This window comes from Hypanus sabinus, chromosome 2 (genome assembly GCF_030144855.1).
Source record: "Hypanus sabinus isolate sHypSab1 chromosome 2, sHypSab1.hap1, whole genome shotgun sequence".
Taxonomy (NCBI): domain Eukaryota; kingdom Metazoa; phylum Chordata; class Chondrichthyes; order Myliobatiformes; family Dasyatidae; genus Hypanus; species Hypanus sabinus.
The window spans coordinates 169,404,091-169,419,409 of record NC_082707.1 but is presented as its reverse complement, the minus strand read 5'-3'; the positions used below and the strand labels follow the sequence as shown (position 1 = coordinate 169,419,409).

Below are 15,319 nucleotides of genomic sequence, written 5' to 3'. Positions count from 1 at the left end.
CTTACTACTTGGAAGGTCAAGGAAATTAACTAATTCTGTCAAACAAGATAAATAAATCAATAAATTCAATACCTGTTAGACTTGAGTCCATAATGAATATCGGTGTTAATGCTGTAAGCTATATGCTCCTTCTCCTCTTCCCCTTCATCTCCAACATCCTCTATTAGATAAAAGCAGAAACTGATGACATGCACAGGTTAACAATCTAATATAGGAAGATGGTATATAACTCCATGTAGCATAGACCCCCAACAAAGAATGGAGAGACAAAAATGCTGGTTTCTTGGTGCCAGAGAAATATCTACAATGACAATGTTCCAATCTCTTCAATTACAGAGTGGGAAAGAGGAAACTAAAATAACAGCTCAAGAATTAACGTTCGAGGATTCTGAGTGAATATATAAGTAACTGACAAGAAAACATGACTACCTTGCAAATTGTGAAACTGCAGATGACACACAGTACATGACATCCCTAAGCTTGGATTTTTATCGTAAGGGATTTTTAAAATTAATTTGGATGAAAAAGGTACCCAATAATTTAATCACAAAATCACATACTGTTAATGGATTAGATATTGAGAATCAGAATCATCTTTATTATCACCAGCATATGTCACGAAATTTAACTTTATGGCAGCTGTACAATGAAATCCATGATAACGGAGGGGTAAGAAACTGAATTACAGTAAGCATATGTCCATTAGTTAAAATAAATAGTGAATAAAAGCAAAATAAAGAGTGAGGTAGTGCTCATGGATTCAGTGTCTGTTTAGAAATCAAATGGCAGAGGGGAAGAAGCTGTTTCTTTTTTTAAACTTTTTTTTATTGCATTTTTAAATGGTTACAAAGTATGAAAAAACAATGTATATAACCCATACCCCCTCCCCTTAACCCCTCCCCCCTAACTGCCCTATAGAAAAAAAAGAAAGAAAGAAAGAAAGAAAGAATGCCTGGTTGTTGGAAGATCTCCACATGCTCCATGGAATTCGTAATAACTTTAATATGTATATTTATTTCTTTCCCCTAATAACCAATTGTAGCTGTTTCTGAAATGCTGAGTGTGTGTCTCCAGGCTTTTGTACCTTCTTCCCAACTGTAATACTGAGAAGAGGGCATCTTATGTCAATTATAGGGTAAGATGAGAGTGAATGTAAGAAAAATATTAAAATGAAAGAATATTGCTATAAGTGTTGGTTGAGGAGTGAGGGGTGATAACCCTATGTAGTGTTTGTAGTACCTAACAAGATATATGCAAAATATTCAATAACTCAAATTCTTTACACTTTAATCGTGCCGTATTATATGTAAGAAATATTCTATTGAAGACAAAAGATGTGCAGTTGTTCTTTAGTGCCAGTTATCCAAAGGGACAGGCATTTTGATCAGTCAATGCCATACATCAGCTTTTCTTTCACTGATCCCACTTTATTCTTTTCACATTCTCAACTCCCCGCTACTGCCAACCACCCTCCCACTCCAACCTCCTCAGCCCCTCTCGGACCTATCACAGTAAAGTCACTTCTCTTATCAAGGCAAGCAGTTAATCTCACTCTGATGCGGCATGGTAGCTTAGCTGTTAGCGTAATGGTTTACAGTGCCAGCGATCGTGACGGGGGATCAATTTCCGCCAATGTCTTTAAGGTCTCGATTTGGGTTTCCTTCCGGTGCTTTGGTTTCCATCCACGTTCTAAAGACTTATGGGTTGGGATCAGTAAAACTGTGAGCATGGTGACACTTGAGGGACTGTGTTGGTCGTTGATACAGACAATGCATTTCACTATATGTTTAGATGTAATTGTGACAAGTAAAGCTAATCTTTAATATTTATCTGTAAAAGGATTAAAAAACGTTTCTGCTTCCTCTGTAAAAATCTGGCAATTTGTAATCAATATAAAAGAAACACTGATAAGCCTTATTAGAAAAATGCGAAATAGGTGTACACTGAACGATTTTACAGAACATGAAACTGCTTTGTCCATATAACTGAGTCAGCTGACGATGAAATACCAATAGGAGACAAATTACATTTCTTCTCCACAACAGGGCGTCGCCCACAAAGGAAAGCATCCTTGTGGGAATCTAGGAAAATTAAAATACTAGAAGTATTCAGAAATGTAAGCTACCAGTCCTATAATCAGATTTTAAATTATGTTGAAGTGATGAAGGGAAATCATACGCATTGCACAAATAAGAAATAAAGAGTAATTTAAACTGTAGGAAATTAGCAAAAGGCGGACGTTTCCCAAAGGAAATAGTGCAAAGCCCAAGAGCCGTCAGCAGCAACCAACTCTGACCAACCCAAACTGCCCATTAGCTTGGAAAATTGATGTTAAGATTAATTTCCCATCGGAACCTTCGCATAACTTTTGTGAGAAGACTGATTTACATTCTACGTGCCAACTTCTGCCCGGGCCGCCGCCCTCACCCAGCTCTCTGCCGGGTGCTGCCGGCCAGCAGGTCGGGTATACAGCGCTTCTGGTTCACGTTACCCCCGAGTAGACAACAGGAGCGCACAAACCTTTCAGGGTCGTTCGCTCGACCAACACTGTGTGCATCTGGGGATCGGAGAGGAATTTTTTCATCTGCTCCACCGCGCTCTTCTCCTCAAAGGCCGTTTCCAGGGCTGCCGGCGCGTCGCCGCCATCTTCCAGCAGCAGCGGCACCAGCTTTCGGACGTGCTTCTGCAGAAGCGACACATCCGCCACATTCTGCACGGTCACCTCGAGGCCGGTGCTGCCATCCTCCCCGCCGCCGCCGCCGCCTCCGCTGCCTTCAGACATGGCGAAAGTCTGAAGTGCTGACCGCACCGTATCGAACAGCCCCCGGATAGAGCAGAGATGGAGGCACTGCGGCAGCCGGCCAGCCAGCCACTGAGGCGCGCCCGCGGCGTCACGTGTCGCTGCAGAGGGTGAGGTAATGCCGGCACGCGCCTCCCCTCCACCGGGCGGGCCGGGCCGCGCCGCGCCGCCTCCCCTCGCCGCCCTCATCCGCTCCGAACAGGATGAAAGGCGAGCAATATTAAACTCCGTTTATTTTTCTTTCTTCACAGATGCGACCTGACATACTGAGTATTCTGATTTTATATTTGTAATCTACTGTTGCAGAAATATTTGTCCAGTTTTCATTTTATACCCCTTTGTTTTAAACAATTTTGTTGTTTTTTAACCATTTGGTTCTGAAGGGTTTGGGGATAAGAAAATATTACAGTTGTACAGTCCACATCCATTGTACTGTGCAGTTTCATAGGATATATTAATATTGGAGACGGTCCAAACGACATCCGAGGATTGACCTGTCAAGATTTTTTAAACTGATGGGGTCTATACTCTTGTGTAGAAGAAAGAGAGGTGATCTTATTCAAGTACATAAGATGCTGAAGGTGTAGATGTTGAGATGTTTATGTAAATAGGAGAGTCTTAAACATGCTCTTAACATTTGAAATTTGATTCACTGCTATTAAATACAGAAATCACCATAATTACTCAGCAAATTATGGTCATGTACTAAAATATTCCATTTTTAAAATATCTAACAGAAAACTGTTATTGCCAAAATAGGACAACTGAGGTTCAAAAATTTTCTAAGTCACAATTCCAGATTTTGGCATCCATCCATATGAAGAGAAATCTTTAAAAAAATTGTTTACTGCATTGCCAAATAATTGAACCATTGCTTACTCTGGTGCATTATATCTTAGGAATGAAAGAAATAGAAACATAGAAAACCTATAGCACAATACAGGCCCTTTGGTCCACAAAGCTATGCTGAACATGTCCTTATCTTAGAACTACCTAGGCTTACCCATAGTCCTCTATTTTTCTAAGCTCAATGTACCTATCCAAAAGTCTCTTAAAAGACCCAATTGTTTTTGCCTCCACCACCACCACCCAGCAGCCCATTCCATGCACTCACCACTCTCTGTGTAAAAAAACTTACCCCTGACATTGCCTCTGTACCTACTTCCAAGCACCTTAAAACTATGCTCTTTCAGCCCTGGGAAAAAGCCTCTGACTATCCACACGATCAATGCCTCTCATTATCTTGTACACCTCTATCAAGTCACCTCTCATCCTCTGTCACTCCAAGGAGAAAAGGCCGGGTTCACTCAACCTATTCTCATAAGGCATGCTCCCCAATCCAGGCAACATCCTTGTAAATCTCCTCTGCACACTTTCTAAGGTTTCCTCATCCTTCCTGTAGTCAGGCGACCAGAACTGAGCACAGTATTCCAAGTGGGGTCTGACTGGGGTCCTATATAGCTGCAGCATTACCTCTTGGCTCCTAAACTCAATCCCACGATTGATGAAGGCCAATGCACCATTTGCCTTCTTTTTTTTTTCTCTTCTTTTTTTTTATTAGTTTTTCAAAACATTTTACAAATTAAAAACCCCAAATCCCAATGGGGAACATTAAAACAGTGCAAAATTAAGCATACAATAACAATATACTACAAAGGAAGAGAATTTAGCAAAAAAAAACACCTGAATTAAAGACAAGTAAGCTTAGTGACCTCCCCAAGCCCCACAACACAAGAAAAAACAACAGCAACTCCAGACCAACCACAACACAATATAGAGAGTATAAGTCAGGACAATCAAACTCCCAGACTGTGAATACACTTAGCAACAGAGGATAATAATGCCTTCTACCAGAAAAAAAAGGAGCTGAAAGCAAGGGACCGAAAAGAAAAAAAAACCCTAGTCAAGAGCAAGGTTATGAAAGTACTCAATAAAAGGTCCCCAGACCCTATGGAACTTTAGATCCGAATTGAGAACTGAATAATGAATTTTTTTGAGGTCCAAACAGGCCATGATGTCGTTAAGCCATTGAACATGAGTGGGCGGGGCAACATCTCTCCATCTAAGGAGGATCAAGCGTCTAGCCAGGAGAGAGGCAAAGGATAATATTCGGCATTTGGTCGGACCCAGACATAAATCTGTCTCGCCCCAAAAACCGAACAGAGCAATTAAGGGGTTTGGTTCTAGGTGCTGATTCAGAATACACGATAACGTAGTGAAGACATCTTTCCAGAATTTCTCCAAGCTAGGACAGAACCAGTACATATGGATGAGAGAGGCCACGCCCCTCTTGCATTTATCACAGAGCGGACTAACGCTAAGGTAGAATCGAGATAGTTTAGATTTGGACAAATGGGCTCTATGAACAATCTTAAACTGTAAAAGGCAGTGGCGAGCACAAAGAGAGGTTGAGTTAACTGATTTGAGAACTGAATCCCAGCTCTCCTCAGATAAGGAGATATTTAAATCCTGCTCCTAGGCCATTCTGATTTTATCCATGGGGGCCCGTCGTAAGGCTGCTGGTTTATCTCGGATGATTGATATTAAGCCTTTACCTAATGGATTCATGGAAAGAAATAGGTCCATAGCATTTTTCGCAGGCATTTCAGGAAAGTTAGGAATTAAAGGAGCAATAAAGTGTCGGATTTGGAGATATCTGAAAAAATGAGCATTGGGCAGATTGAACTTAACAGAGAGCTGCTGAAAAGAAGCGAAGCGATTATCAATGAAAAGATCTTCAAAATGTCTACTGCCCTTCCTATACCAAACCTGGAATGCTGAATCGTATGTAGTAGGTAAAAAAAGGTGATTATGAGCAATAGGGCTGGAAACGGAAAACCCCTGGAAACCATAGCATTTCCTGATCTGAGCCCATAATATGCAAAGTGTGTCTAACAAGAGGATTAGCTATTGATCTGGGCAGACTACTAGGGAGTGCAGAGCCAAGAAGTGCAGAGATAGATAATTCTTTAGTGGATCTTAGTTCCATCGCCACCCAGTTAGGGCACTCGGGTTGGCCATGGAAGAAAGGCCAGAAGGTAGCACAATGTATATTAGCTGCCCAATAATATAAATGAAAGTTAGGTAAAGCCATGCCACCCTCTTTTTTAGATTTTTGGAGATGGATTTTATCAATTCTAGAGACCATTTGCCTTCTTAACCACAGAGTCAACCTCGTAGAAGCTTTCAGTGTCCAATGGACTCGGACCCCAAGATTCCTCTGATCCTCCACACTGCCAAGAGACTCGCCATCAATGCTATATTCTGCCATCATGTTTGACCTACCAAAATGAACTACTTCACACTTATCTGGGTTGAATTCCATCTGCCACTTCTCAGCCCAATTTTGCATCCTATCTATGTCCTGCTGTAACCTGACAGCCCTCCACACTATCCACAACACCCCCAACCTCTGCGTCATCAACAAATTTACTAACCCATTCCTCATCCAGGTCATTTATAAAAATCACAAAGAGTAGGGGTCCCAGAACAGAGATCCCTCAGGCACACCACTGGTCATTGACCTCCATGCAGAATATGACCCACACTCTTTGCCTTCTGTGGGCAAACTAGTTCTGGATCCACAAAAGCAACGTCCCCTTGGATCCCATCCTTCCTTACTTTCTCAATCAGCCTTACATGGGGTACCTTATCAAATACTTTGCTAAAATCCATATACACTGCATCTACTGCTCTACCATCATCAATGTGTTTAGTCACATCCTCAAAGAATTCAATCAGGTTAGTAAGGCACGACCTGCCCTTGACAAAGCCATGCTGACGATTCCTAATCATATTATACCTTTCCAAATGTTCATACATCCTGCCTTTCAGGATCTTCTCCATCAACTTACCAACCAAAGAAGTAATACACACAAAATGCTGGTGGAAGAAGCACTGTTGATGTTTTGGGCTGAGACCCTTCGTCACGTCTAACTGAAAGGAGAAGTTTTAAACTTCCTCAGTGTAGGCATCACTGGCAGAGATTTAAGTAAGACTCACTGGTTTATAATTTCCTGGGCTATCCCTACTCCCTTTCTTGAATAAGGGAACAACATGCAGACCCAAAAATAGTACTTGGTACTGGCATGCTAGAAATTTGCTTTTACAAAATTATCATAATTTATTTATGGTTCTAGTTAGAACAAAGCTACTATTACAATGAAATTAACAGCAACTTTTCTAGTATGTACACATTTCAGACAGACAGACATACTTTATTGATCCCGAGGGAAATTGGGTTTCGTTACAGTCGCACAACCAAGAATAGTGTAGAAATATAGCAATATAAAACCATAAATAATTAAATAATTTTAAGTTAATAATGCCAAGTGGAAATTAGTCTAGGTCTAGGTCCAGCCTATTGGCTCAGGGTGTCTGACATTCCGAAGGAGGAGTTGTAAAGTATGATGGCCACAGGCAGGAATGACTTCCTATGACGCTCAGTGTTGCATCTCGGTGGAATAAGTCTCTGGCTGAATGTACTCCTGCCTAACCAGTACATTATGGAGAGGTTGGGAGTCATTGTCCAAGATGGCATGCAACTTGGACAGCATCCTCTTTTCAGACACCACCATCAGAGAGTCCAGTTCCACCCCCATGACATCACTGGCCTTATGAATGAGTTTGTTGATTCTGTTGGTGTCTGCTACCCTCAGCCTGCTGCCTCAGCACACAACAGCAAACATGATAGCACTGGCCACCACAGACTCATAGAACATCGTCAGCATCGTCCAGCAGATGTTAAAGGACCTCAGTCTCCTCAGGAAATAGAGACGGATCTGACCCTTCTTGTAGACAGCATCAGTGTTCTTTGACCAGTCCAGTTTATTGTCAATCCGTATCCCCAAGTATTTGTAATCCTCCACCATGTCCACACTGACCCCTTGGATGGAAACAGGGGTCACCAGTGCCTTAGCCCTGCTCAGGTCTACCACCAGCTCTTTAGTTTTTTTCACATTAAGCTGCAGATGATTCTGCTCACACCATGTGACAAAGTTTCCCACCGTAGCCCTGTACTCAGCCTCATCTCCCTTGCTGATGCATCCAACTATGGCAGAGTTATCAGAAAGCTTCTGAAGATGGCAAGACTCTGTGCAGTAGTTGAGGTCCGAGGAGTAGATGGTGAAGAGAAAGGGAGACAGGACAGTCCCCTATGGAGCCCCAGTGCTGCTGACCACTCTGTCTGATACACAGTGTTGTAAGCGCACGTACTGTAGTACATGCATTATTTAAATGCAGATAATCAACAAGGTCGGCTGCTAAAATCTTCTCTATGCAACAATAGAATCTATGTTTTCTTGTGCACTAAGATTAAAATTGTAAGCATCCATTCTTTAAGGGATGGAAAAAATTGCTAACCAAAATGTTTTCTAACTGAAAATAAAAATTAGAGCCATGCTATGTCCCACATCCAAAAATAGCTGTGCTTGTGAGTATGTATGCCAAGACAGAATAAGCCCAGCAAAAGAGTGAAACAGCATTTTGGGAAGAGCTGTGATAACCATTAAAAGTTACCCAGGATGCCAAAGAGAAAACTTTTCATGGAAGGTTCTAATAAGCATTTTGTCAGTGCAGTAATTAATTGAGGTTCCTTTGTTCAATGGATGATTAAAGCATGTGCAAGGAAGCCCCTGAGATACAGAATTCTAGACTGACTTACAAAACACAACTTAATGATTATTATAAACTAAGCATAGTTACATGCACAGTTCTAAGATTACACAGAAATTAGTTCTTTTGGCCAAGGTACAGATATATAGTTACCACATACTTGTTTAAGAACACCACATAGCTCCTTTTTCCCCATCCTACAGTTATTTCAAAGCCTACCTAGCTGAAGATCAATTAAGTCTTCCGTTATACATCTAAATCTGTATTGTCTTGTCTGACAAATAGCAATTACAATGGGTATTACTACATAGTGACCATTCAACTTAGGAATCTTTGCCACAACAAAGGGTTTTATGTGGTTTATCTGTTGACAGTGGTTTTGTTTGCTACGATCGTATGGAACACTTTTGCAATGAATGTAAACTCACAAACACCTGCCCTTTTCCATCTGTCAGAAATGGCACTGGATGAATAACTTGCAAATTTCAGCTTGTATGTTTCATTTTGTCAAAACAAGCACATTTTACTTCTGATTTACTTTATTCTGGCTGGGTTGACCAGGTTCTTACTTGTCTTAGCAGCCAGACAGTTGCTGGCCTCTGCTTACTGCACTTCTGAAATAGAAATGTACATATAAAGAAAGGTTATTTTGGAACCCAAGTCCTTGGTTGACTAGAAATTTGGACCTATACAATTCTATGAATTTATTATCTTCAAAAGAACATTTCAGTGGACTGGTTATTTGCTAATATTATATAACTAATACAATAATACAAGGGTGGGCAGGGTGACCTATTGTCCAGTAGCACTCACATCCATGGTGATGAAGTTGGTTATGGCTAGGATCTTGCTTCCTGCCCAAGCAAGGATCTAGACTCACTGTACTTTGCCTATCACCAGAATAGGTCTACAGCAGATGCATTCTCATTGGTTCTTCACACAGTCTCTGGATAATACTAATACTTATATCAAGCTGTAGTTTACTGACTACAGCTCAGTGTTCAACATAATCATTCCTACAATTCTGACCAAAAAGCTCCAAAAGATACCTCTCACTGCAATGGGATTCTTGATCCATAGACCAGTCTGTGCAGATTGAAAATAACATCTTCACCTCACTGGTAATCAATACTAGCACACCTCAAGGATGTGTGCTCAGCCCACGGTTCTACTCCCTCTAGACCCATGACTGTGTGGCTAGGCACAGCTCAAATGCCATCTATGAATTTGCTGATGATACAACTGTAGTTGGCAGAATTTCAGTTGGTGATGAGAAGGCCTACAGGAGGGAGATAGATCAGCTGGTTGAGTGATGTCTCAGCAACAATCTTATACTCAAACTTCAGTAAGACCAAAGAATTAAATGTGGGCATGAGGAAATCTGCAGACGCTTGAAATTCAAGCAACACACACAAAATGCTGGTGGAACGCAGCAGGCCAGGCAGCATCTATAGGAAGAAGTACAGTCGACATTACAGGCCAAGATGCCCAAAACGTCCACTGTACTTCTTCCTATAGATGCTGCCTGGCCTGTGGTGTTCCACCAGCATTTTGTGTGTGTTAATTAAATGTGGGATTCAGAAAGGGCAAGATGAGTGAACGTACAGCAGTTGTCATTGAGGGAAGTGGAAAGAGTGAGCAATTTTAAGTTCCTGGGAGTCAACATCTCTAAGGATCTATCCTGTGCCCAACATATCGATGCAGCTACAAAGAAGCTACCGGGTATATTTCATAAGAAGCTTGAGAAGGTTTGGTATGTCACCCAAGAAACTCACAAATTTCTGCAGATGTACCGTGGAGAGCATTCTACTGGCTACATCACCATCAGGTTTTGTGGGGGGGGGGGGGGTGTGGGGAAGGGGCACCACAAAGGATCAAAATAAGCTGCAGAAAATTGTTAACTCAGTCAGCTCCATCCTGGGCACTAGCTTCCCCGGCATCCAGGAAATCTTCAAAGAGCAATACCTCAAAAAGGTAGCATCTGTCATTAAGGGCTCCCATCACCTAGGACAGGGGTCAGCAACCCATGGCTCCGGAGCCGCATGCGATCTCTTTCATCTCTGTTTTTGTTGCATGCAGAAATGTAATTTCGTTTTCTCTGCAGGAGTTCATCGATTTCATAAATGCAACACATTATAGTTTGTTTATACATAGCATAAAGGCAAAAAAAAACGTTGTATGCAGTGTTATTTCATTTTAAATGTCAAACGGGTTTTGTGGCTCCCAGTGTTTTCTTTTCTGTGGGAAATGGGTCCAAATGGCTCTTTCAGTGCTAAAGGTTGCCGACCCCTGACCTAGGACATGCCATCTTCTCATTGCTAGCATCACAGAGGTGGTACAGGAACATGAAGACACACACTCAATGATTCAGGAACAGTTTTCTCCCCTCTGCCATGAAGACACACACTCAATGATTCAGGAACAGTTTTCTCCCCTCTGCCATCAGATTTCTGAATGGATGTTAAACTCATGAACGCTACCTCTCTTTTCCCTCTTTTTGCACTACTTATTTAATTTAACTTTGTATATATTTTAAACAACTATTTTCACATTTTACTGTCACATTTTTCTAAATTTTGAAATATATCGAAGGTGTTTTTGAGCTAATCTACAATATTATGCATCATGTCAAATCAAAAGAAAAATTCCAAAACCTGTCAGCAATTTACTGAAAATCAAAAAAACCCAAATTACGAGACTGAAAAAATATTCATCCATACGCTGACTTTCCTCAGGTGCAATACTGTATATTACTTTACCAGCTCACTCAATTTTTTGATGTAGAAAATTGGAGGATTGCTTGTTTTCAAAGAATTTGTAAGAATGAGAATACTTTCTCCATAAGGTCCAACAGTATAGTAGATTTTCAGCAGACCAAACCAAAATGAAGACAAAAGGGCATTCAAAGCAAGTCAGGAAAATGATAATAGAGAAGCACAAATTTGGTTAAGTGTACAAGGCTATCTCAAAGATACTGAACATACCCCGGAACTCTGTGATCCTTCATGAAAAAGTGGAAAAATATGAAACAACAGCCACACTGCCAAGGTCAGGCCAACACTCTAAACTTAGTTGCTGGAAAAGAATGCACTTGTAAGAGAGGCGACTGTGATGCTAACAGTCACTCTGAGTGAGCTGCAGAAGTCAGTGTCTGAAACTGGCATTGAAGTTCATGGCTCCACAATCTCTAAGGCCTTGCACAAAAAGGGCATTTAAGGAGGAGTAGCAAGGATGAAGCCCTGGCTTAAAAAAGCAAATAAAGACTTTGTGAAGTGCCACTTAGAAGAAACTGTAAAGATGTGGACGGTCTTGTGGTCGGATGTGGCTAAAGTGGAACTTTTTAGCCTCAACACTCAGTGGTATGTGTGGTGTAAATCTAAGACTGTGCACCAGCTCTACTGTAGAGTATGGTGGAGGTAGAATCATCCTGTGGGGATGCTTTTTAGTAGCAGGGACTTGAGATCAGGTTTGGATGACTGGGAAGATAAAAGCTGCTAAATACAGAGGTGTCCTGGATTAAAAACCTGCTATCCTCTACCAGAATACTTAAACTTGGGAGGAAGCTTGTTTTTCAGCAGGACAATGACCCAAAGCCTGCTGCTAGAGAAACCATAGATTGTCTTCAAATGGAAAAAAAAATGGATTCCCTTCACCGGACCAATGAGAGTCCCGAACTTAACCCGATTGAACATCTCTGGCAAGACCTCAAAATAGCCACCCACCATCGCTTTCTAACTAATCTGGCACATGTAATTTATTTGCAGATTTATTTCTTACTTTCCTAAGTTACGGTGTGTTATATGCTTTACACCGTGATCTGGAGAAACACGGTCTTGTTTGGCAGTATACCTGTATATAGTTTAATGACAATAAACTTGACTAATTTTGCAAGGAAAAATGGGAAAATCTTGCTCCATCACATTGAGACTTATCTAAAAAGCCTGTAGTAATAGCTGTGCGAGGTGTTTCAACTAAGTACTGAGCAAAAGGGGATGAATACTTTTGAAATGCTGACATTCAGTTTTTGAATTTGTAATTTTACATGCTTTACAATTTTCCATGTTTTGGGAGCTCCATGTTGCATCTCCTTCGCAATGTACAAACATTAAAGAGGGGGAATGTGGGAGGATATTGCCCAAGCACCAAGACTGTATACATAAACAAAATAATTATGTGTACGTACAATCAGATCAATGTATAAGCCACACTCAGGTTGGAGGAACAACACCTTATATATCGTCTGGGTAGCCTCCAACCTGATGGCATGACCATTGACTTCTCTAACTTATGTTAATGCCCCCCCCCCTTCTTACCCCATCCCTGATATATTTAGTTCCCCCCCCCCTTTTTTCTCTCTTTCTGCCTGTTCTCCATCTCCCTCTGGTGCTCCCCTCCCCCTTTCTTTCTCCCTAGGCCTTCCGTTCCATGATCCTTTCCCTTCTCCAGCTCTGTATCCCCTTTGCCAATCACCTTTCCAGCTCTCAGCTTCATTCCACCCTCTCTGCTCTTCTCCTATCTTTTCACATTTCCCCCTCCCCCTCCTACTTTCAAATCTCTTGCTATCTTTCCTTTCAGTTAGTCCTAACGAGGGGTCTAGGCCCGAAACATCGACAGTGCTTCTTCCTATAGATGCGGCCTGGCCTGCTGCGTTCCACCAGCATTTTGTGTGTGTGCAACGTATATTGATAAGTCTGATGGCCTGGTGAAAGAAGCTGTCCCGTAGTCTATTGGTTCTGCCCTTAATGCTGTGGTACCATTTGCCAGACAGAAGCAGTTGATATAGTTTGTTTGGGGTGGCTGGAGTTCCTCCGGGCACCTGCTGTTGTAAATGTCCTGAATAGAAGAATGTTCACATCCACAGATGTGCTGGGCTGTTCAGACCACCCTGTGATTGAGGGTAGTACAGTTTCCATACCAGGTGCTAGCACAGCCAGTCAGGATGACTTGATGGTACCCCTGTGGAAAGCCCCAAGTAATTGGGGACTCATACTGAACTTCTTCAACCGTCTGAGGTGGAAGAGGCACTGTTGTGCTTTTTTTCACCACACAGCCAATATGTACAGTCCAGGTGAGATCCTTGGTGATGTGTAGACCGAGGAACTTGAAATTATGCACCCTCTTAACTACAGTCCCATTGTTGTCAATAGGGGCTAGCCTGTTACAGTTCCTCCTGTAATCCATGATCAATTCCTTAGTTTTTTCAACATTGAGGGAGAGGTTTTTTCCTTGGCACCACTGTGTCAGGATGCTGACTTCTCTTCTAAAGGCTGCCAAATGTCTTGCTAAAGACAATATAGGCAACATCCATTGCCCTACCTCATCTACTTTCTTGGTTACCTCTTCAAAGAACTCCATGAGATTTGGCAGACAAGTCTTCCCACGCACAAAGCCATGCTGACTGTCCTAAATCAAACTGATTCTCTAAATGAAATTGGTTCATTATTGTCACATGTACCCAGATACAGTGAAAAGCTTGTCTTGCATGCTGTTCATACAGATCAAATCATTACATGGTACATTGAGATAGAACAAAGTAAAATAATAATAGAATGCAGAATAGTGTAAAGTGCAGTGTAATGCAGTTAAACAATAAAATGTAAGATCATAGAAGTATACCGAGGTCAAGGGTCTATCTTATGATACAAGATGTCTGTTCAACTGTTTGATAACAGCAAGAATAAAAGCTGTCTTTGATCCTGTCCCTGACAATTAATCCAAAAATTTACCCACCATTGATGTCAGATTCAAAGGCTTTTTTTTTTTGGCTGCCTTTTTTTAAGCAGTGGAACCACACTAACTACTCCCAAACCCTACAGAATGTCACCTATGGCTAGAGATGCAGCAAAAATCTCTGCAAAGGCCTCCGCCGTTTCTTCATTAGCTCTTTTCCATGATGTCTGAAAATGCATCGTTAGCCCTTGAGGATCTATACATTTTAAAGTATTTTAAGAACTCCTATACCAGAAAGCAGCATTCATCAAGGCCATGCGCTCAAGCTACATGGTCCAAGATATCAACAATCATTTCCCCCATTTCCGTAGCCTCCATTATTTTACTAATTTATTTTACTCCTTTACACTTAATATGCTCATAGAATTTTGCCTCACTTTGCCTGCCAAATCCTTCTTGTATCCTTTTTGCCCCCAAATCTTTCTTATGGCAGTCCTACACTTGTAATCAAGATTCACTAGTTCTCAGTTGATTATGTGTAGTTTATGCCTCCCTCTTTTTCTTAAGCAGACTCTCAATATTACTTGTCAACAAGAGTTTTCAAAACCTGACAGCCTTTATCCTAACAGGAACATGCAGGCCCTAAAATCCTAAATTATACTTTTAAAGGCAGATACTCCCTTCTTTGTTAACGATCTTGTCCAATCAACCACTGCAAGATCCCGCTAATGTTCCAAAATTTGCTATACACAGTTCAAGATATTAATCTCCAATTTTAAAACTAATAGAATAGGGTCACTGGACCCAAAGCACTTATTGACACTCACTTCTGCCACTTGCCCTACCTTATTTTCCAGGAGGTCCACTGTTGCGCCCTCTTTCATAGATCCTTCTGTATATTGATAAATGAAGCCCTGTTGGTCACATTTCACAAATTACACTCCATCCAGTACTTTAATGCTATGGCTATCATAGTCAATATTAGGGAATTTAAAATCTCCAACTATTACTGTGTCACTATGTTTACAACTACCTGCAATCTGTACTTATTTAGTTCTCTAATTCCTACTGTTGAGGGAGGCCTAGAATACAATCACAGAGTGACCATCCCTTCTTTATTTTTACCCATGCCACTTCTTTGGTTGATTTTCCCCCAAAATATCCTAATGACCATTGTTATATTCTCTTTCATCAGGGCAACTACCCCCTTCTCTTACCTTCATCTCTGTCAAGTCT

At 41.3% G+C, this 15,319-nt stretch overlaps 1 protein-coding gene across 2 annotated transcripts in view; it reads right to left on the bottom strand.

The window, feature by feature from the left end:
• dync1h1 (dynein, cytoplasmic 1, heavy chain 1) overlaps positions 1-3,004 on the bottom strand; it is a 103,727-nt gene extending 100,723 nt beyond the window's left edge. For both annotated transcript variants that reach the window (XM_059959259.1, XM_059959254.1), the window contains exons 1-2: positions 2,521-3,004; positions 73-160 (exon numbers count right to left, since the gene is read on the bottom strand). In XM_059959259.1, coding sequence (XP_059815242.1) covers positions 73-160; positions 2,521-2,989 — 557 coding nt within the window. In that variant the 5' untranslated portion in view covers positions 2,990-3,004. The remainder of the gene's footprint in view (positions 1-72; positions 161-2,520) is intronic.
• Between the last annotated feature and the right edge of the window lie 12,315 nt (positions 3,005-15,319).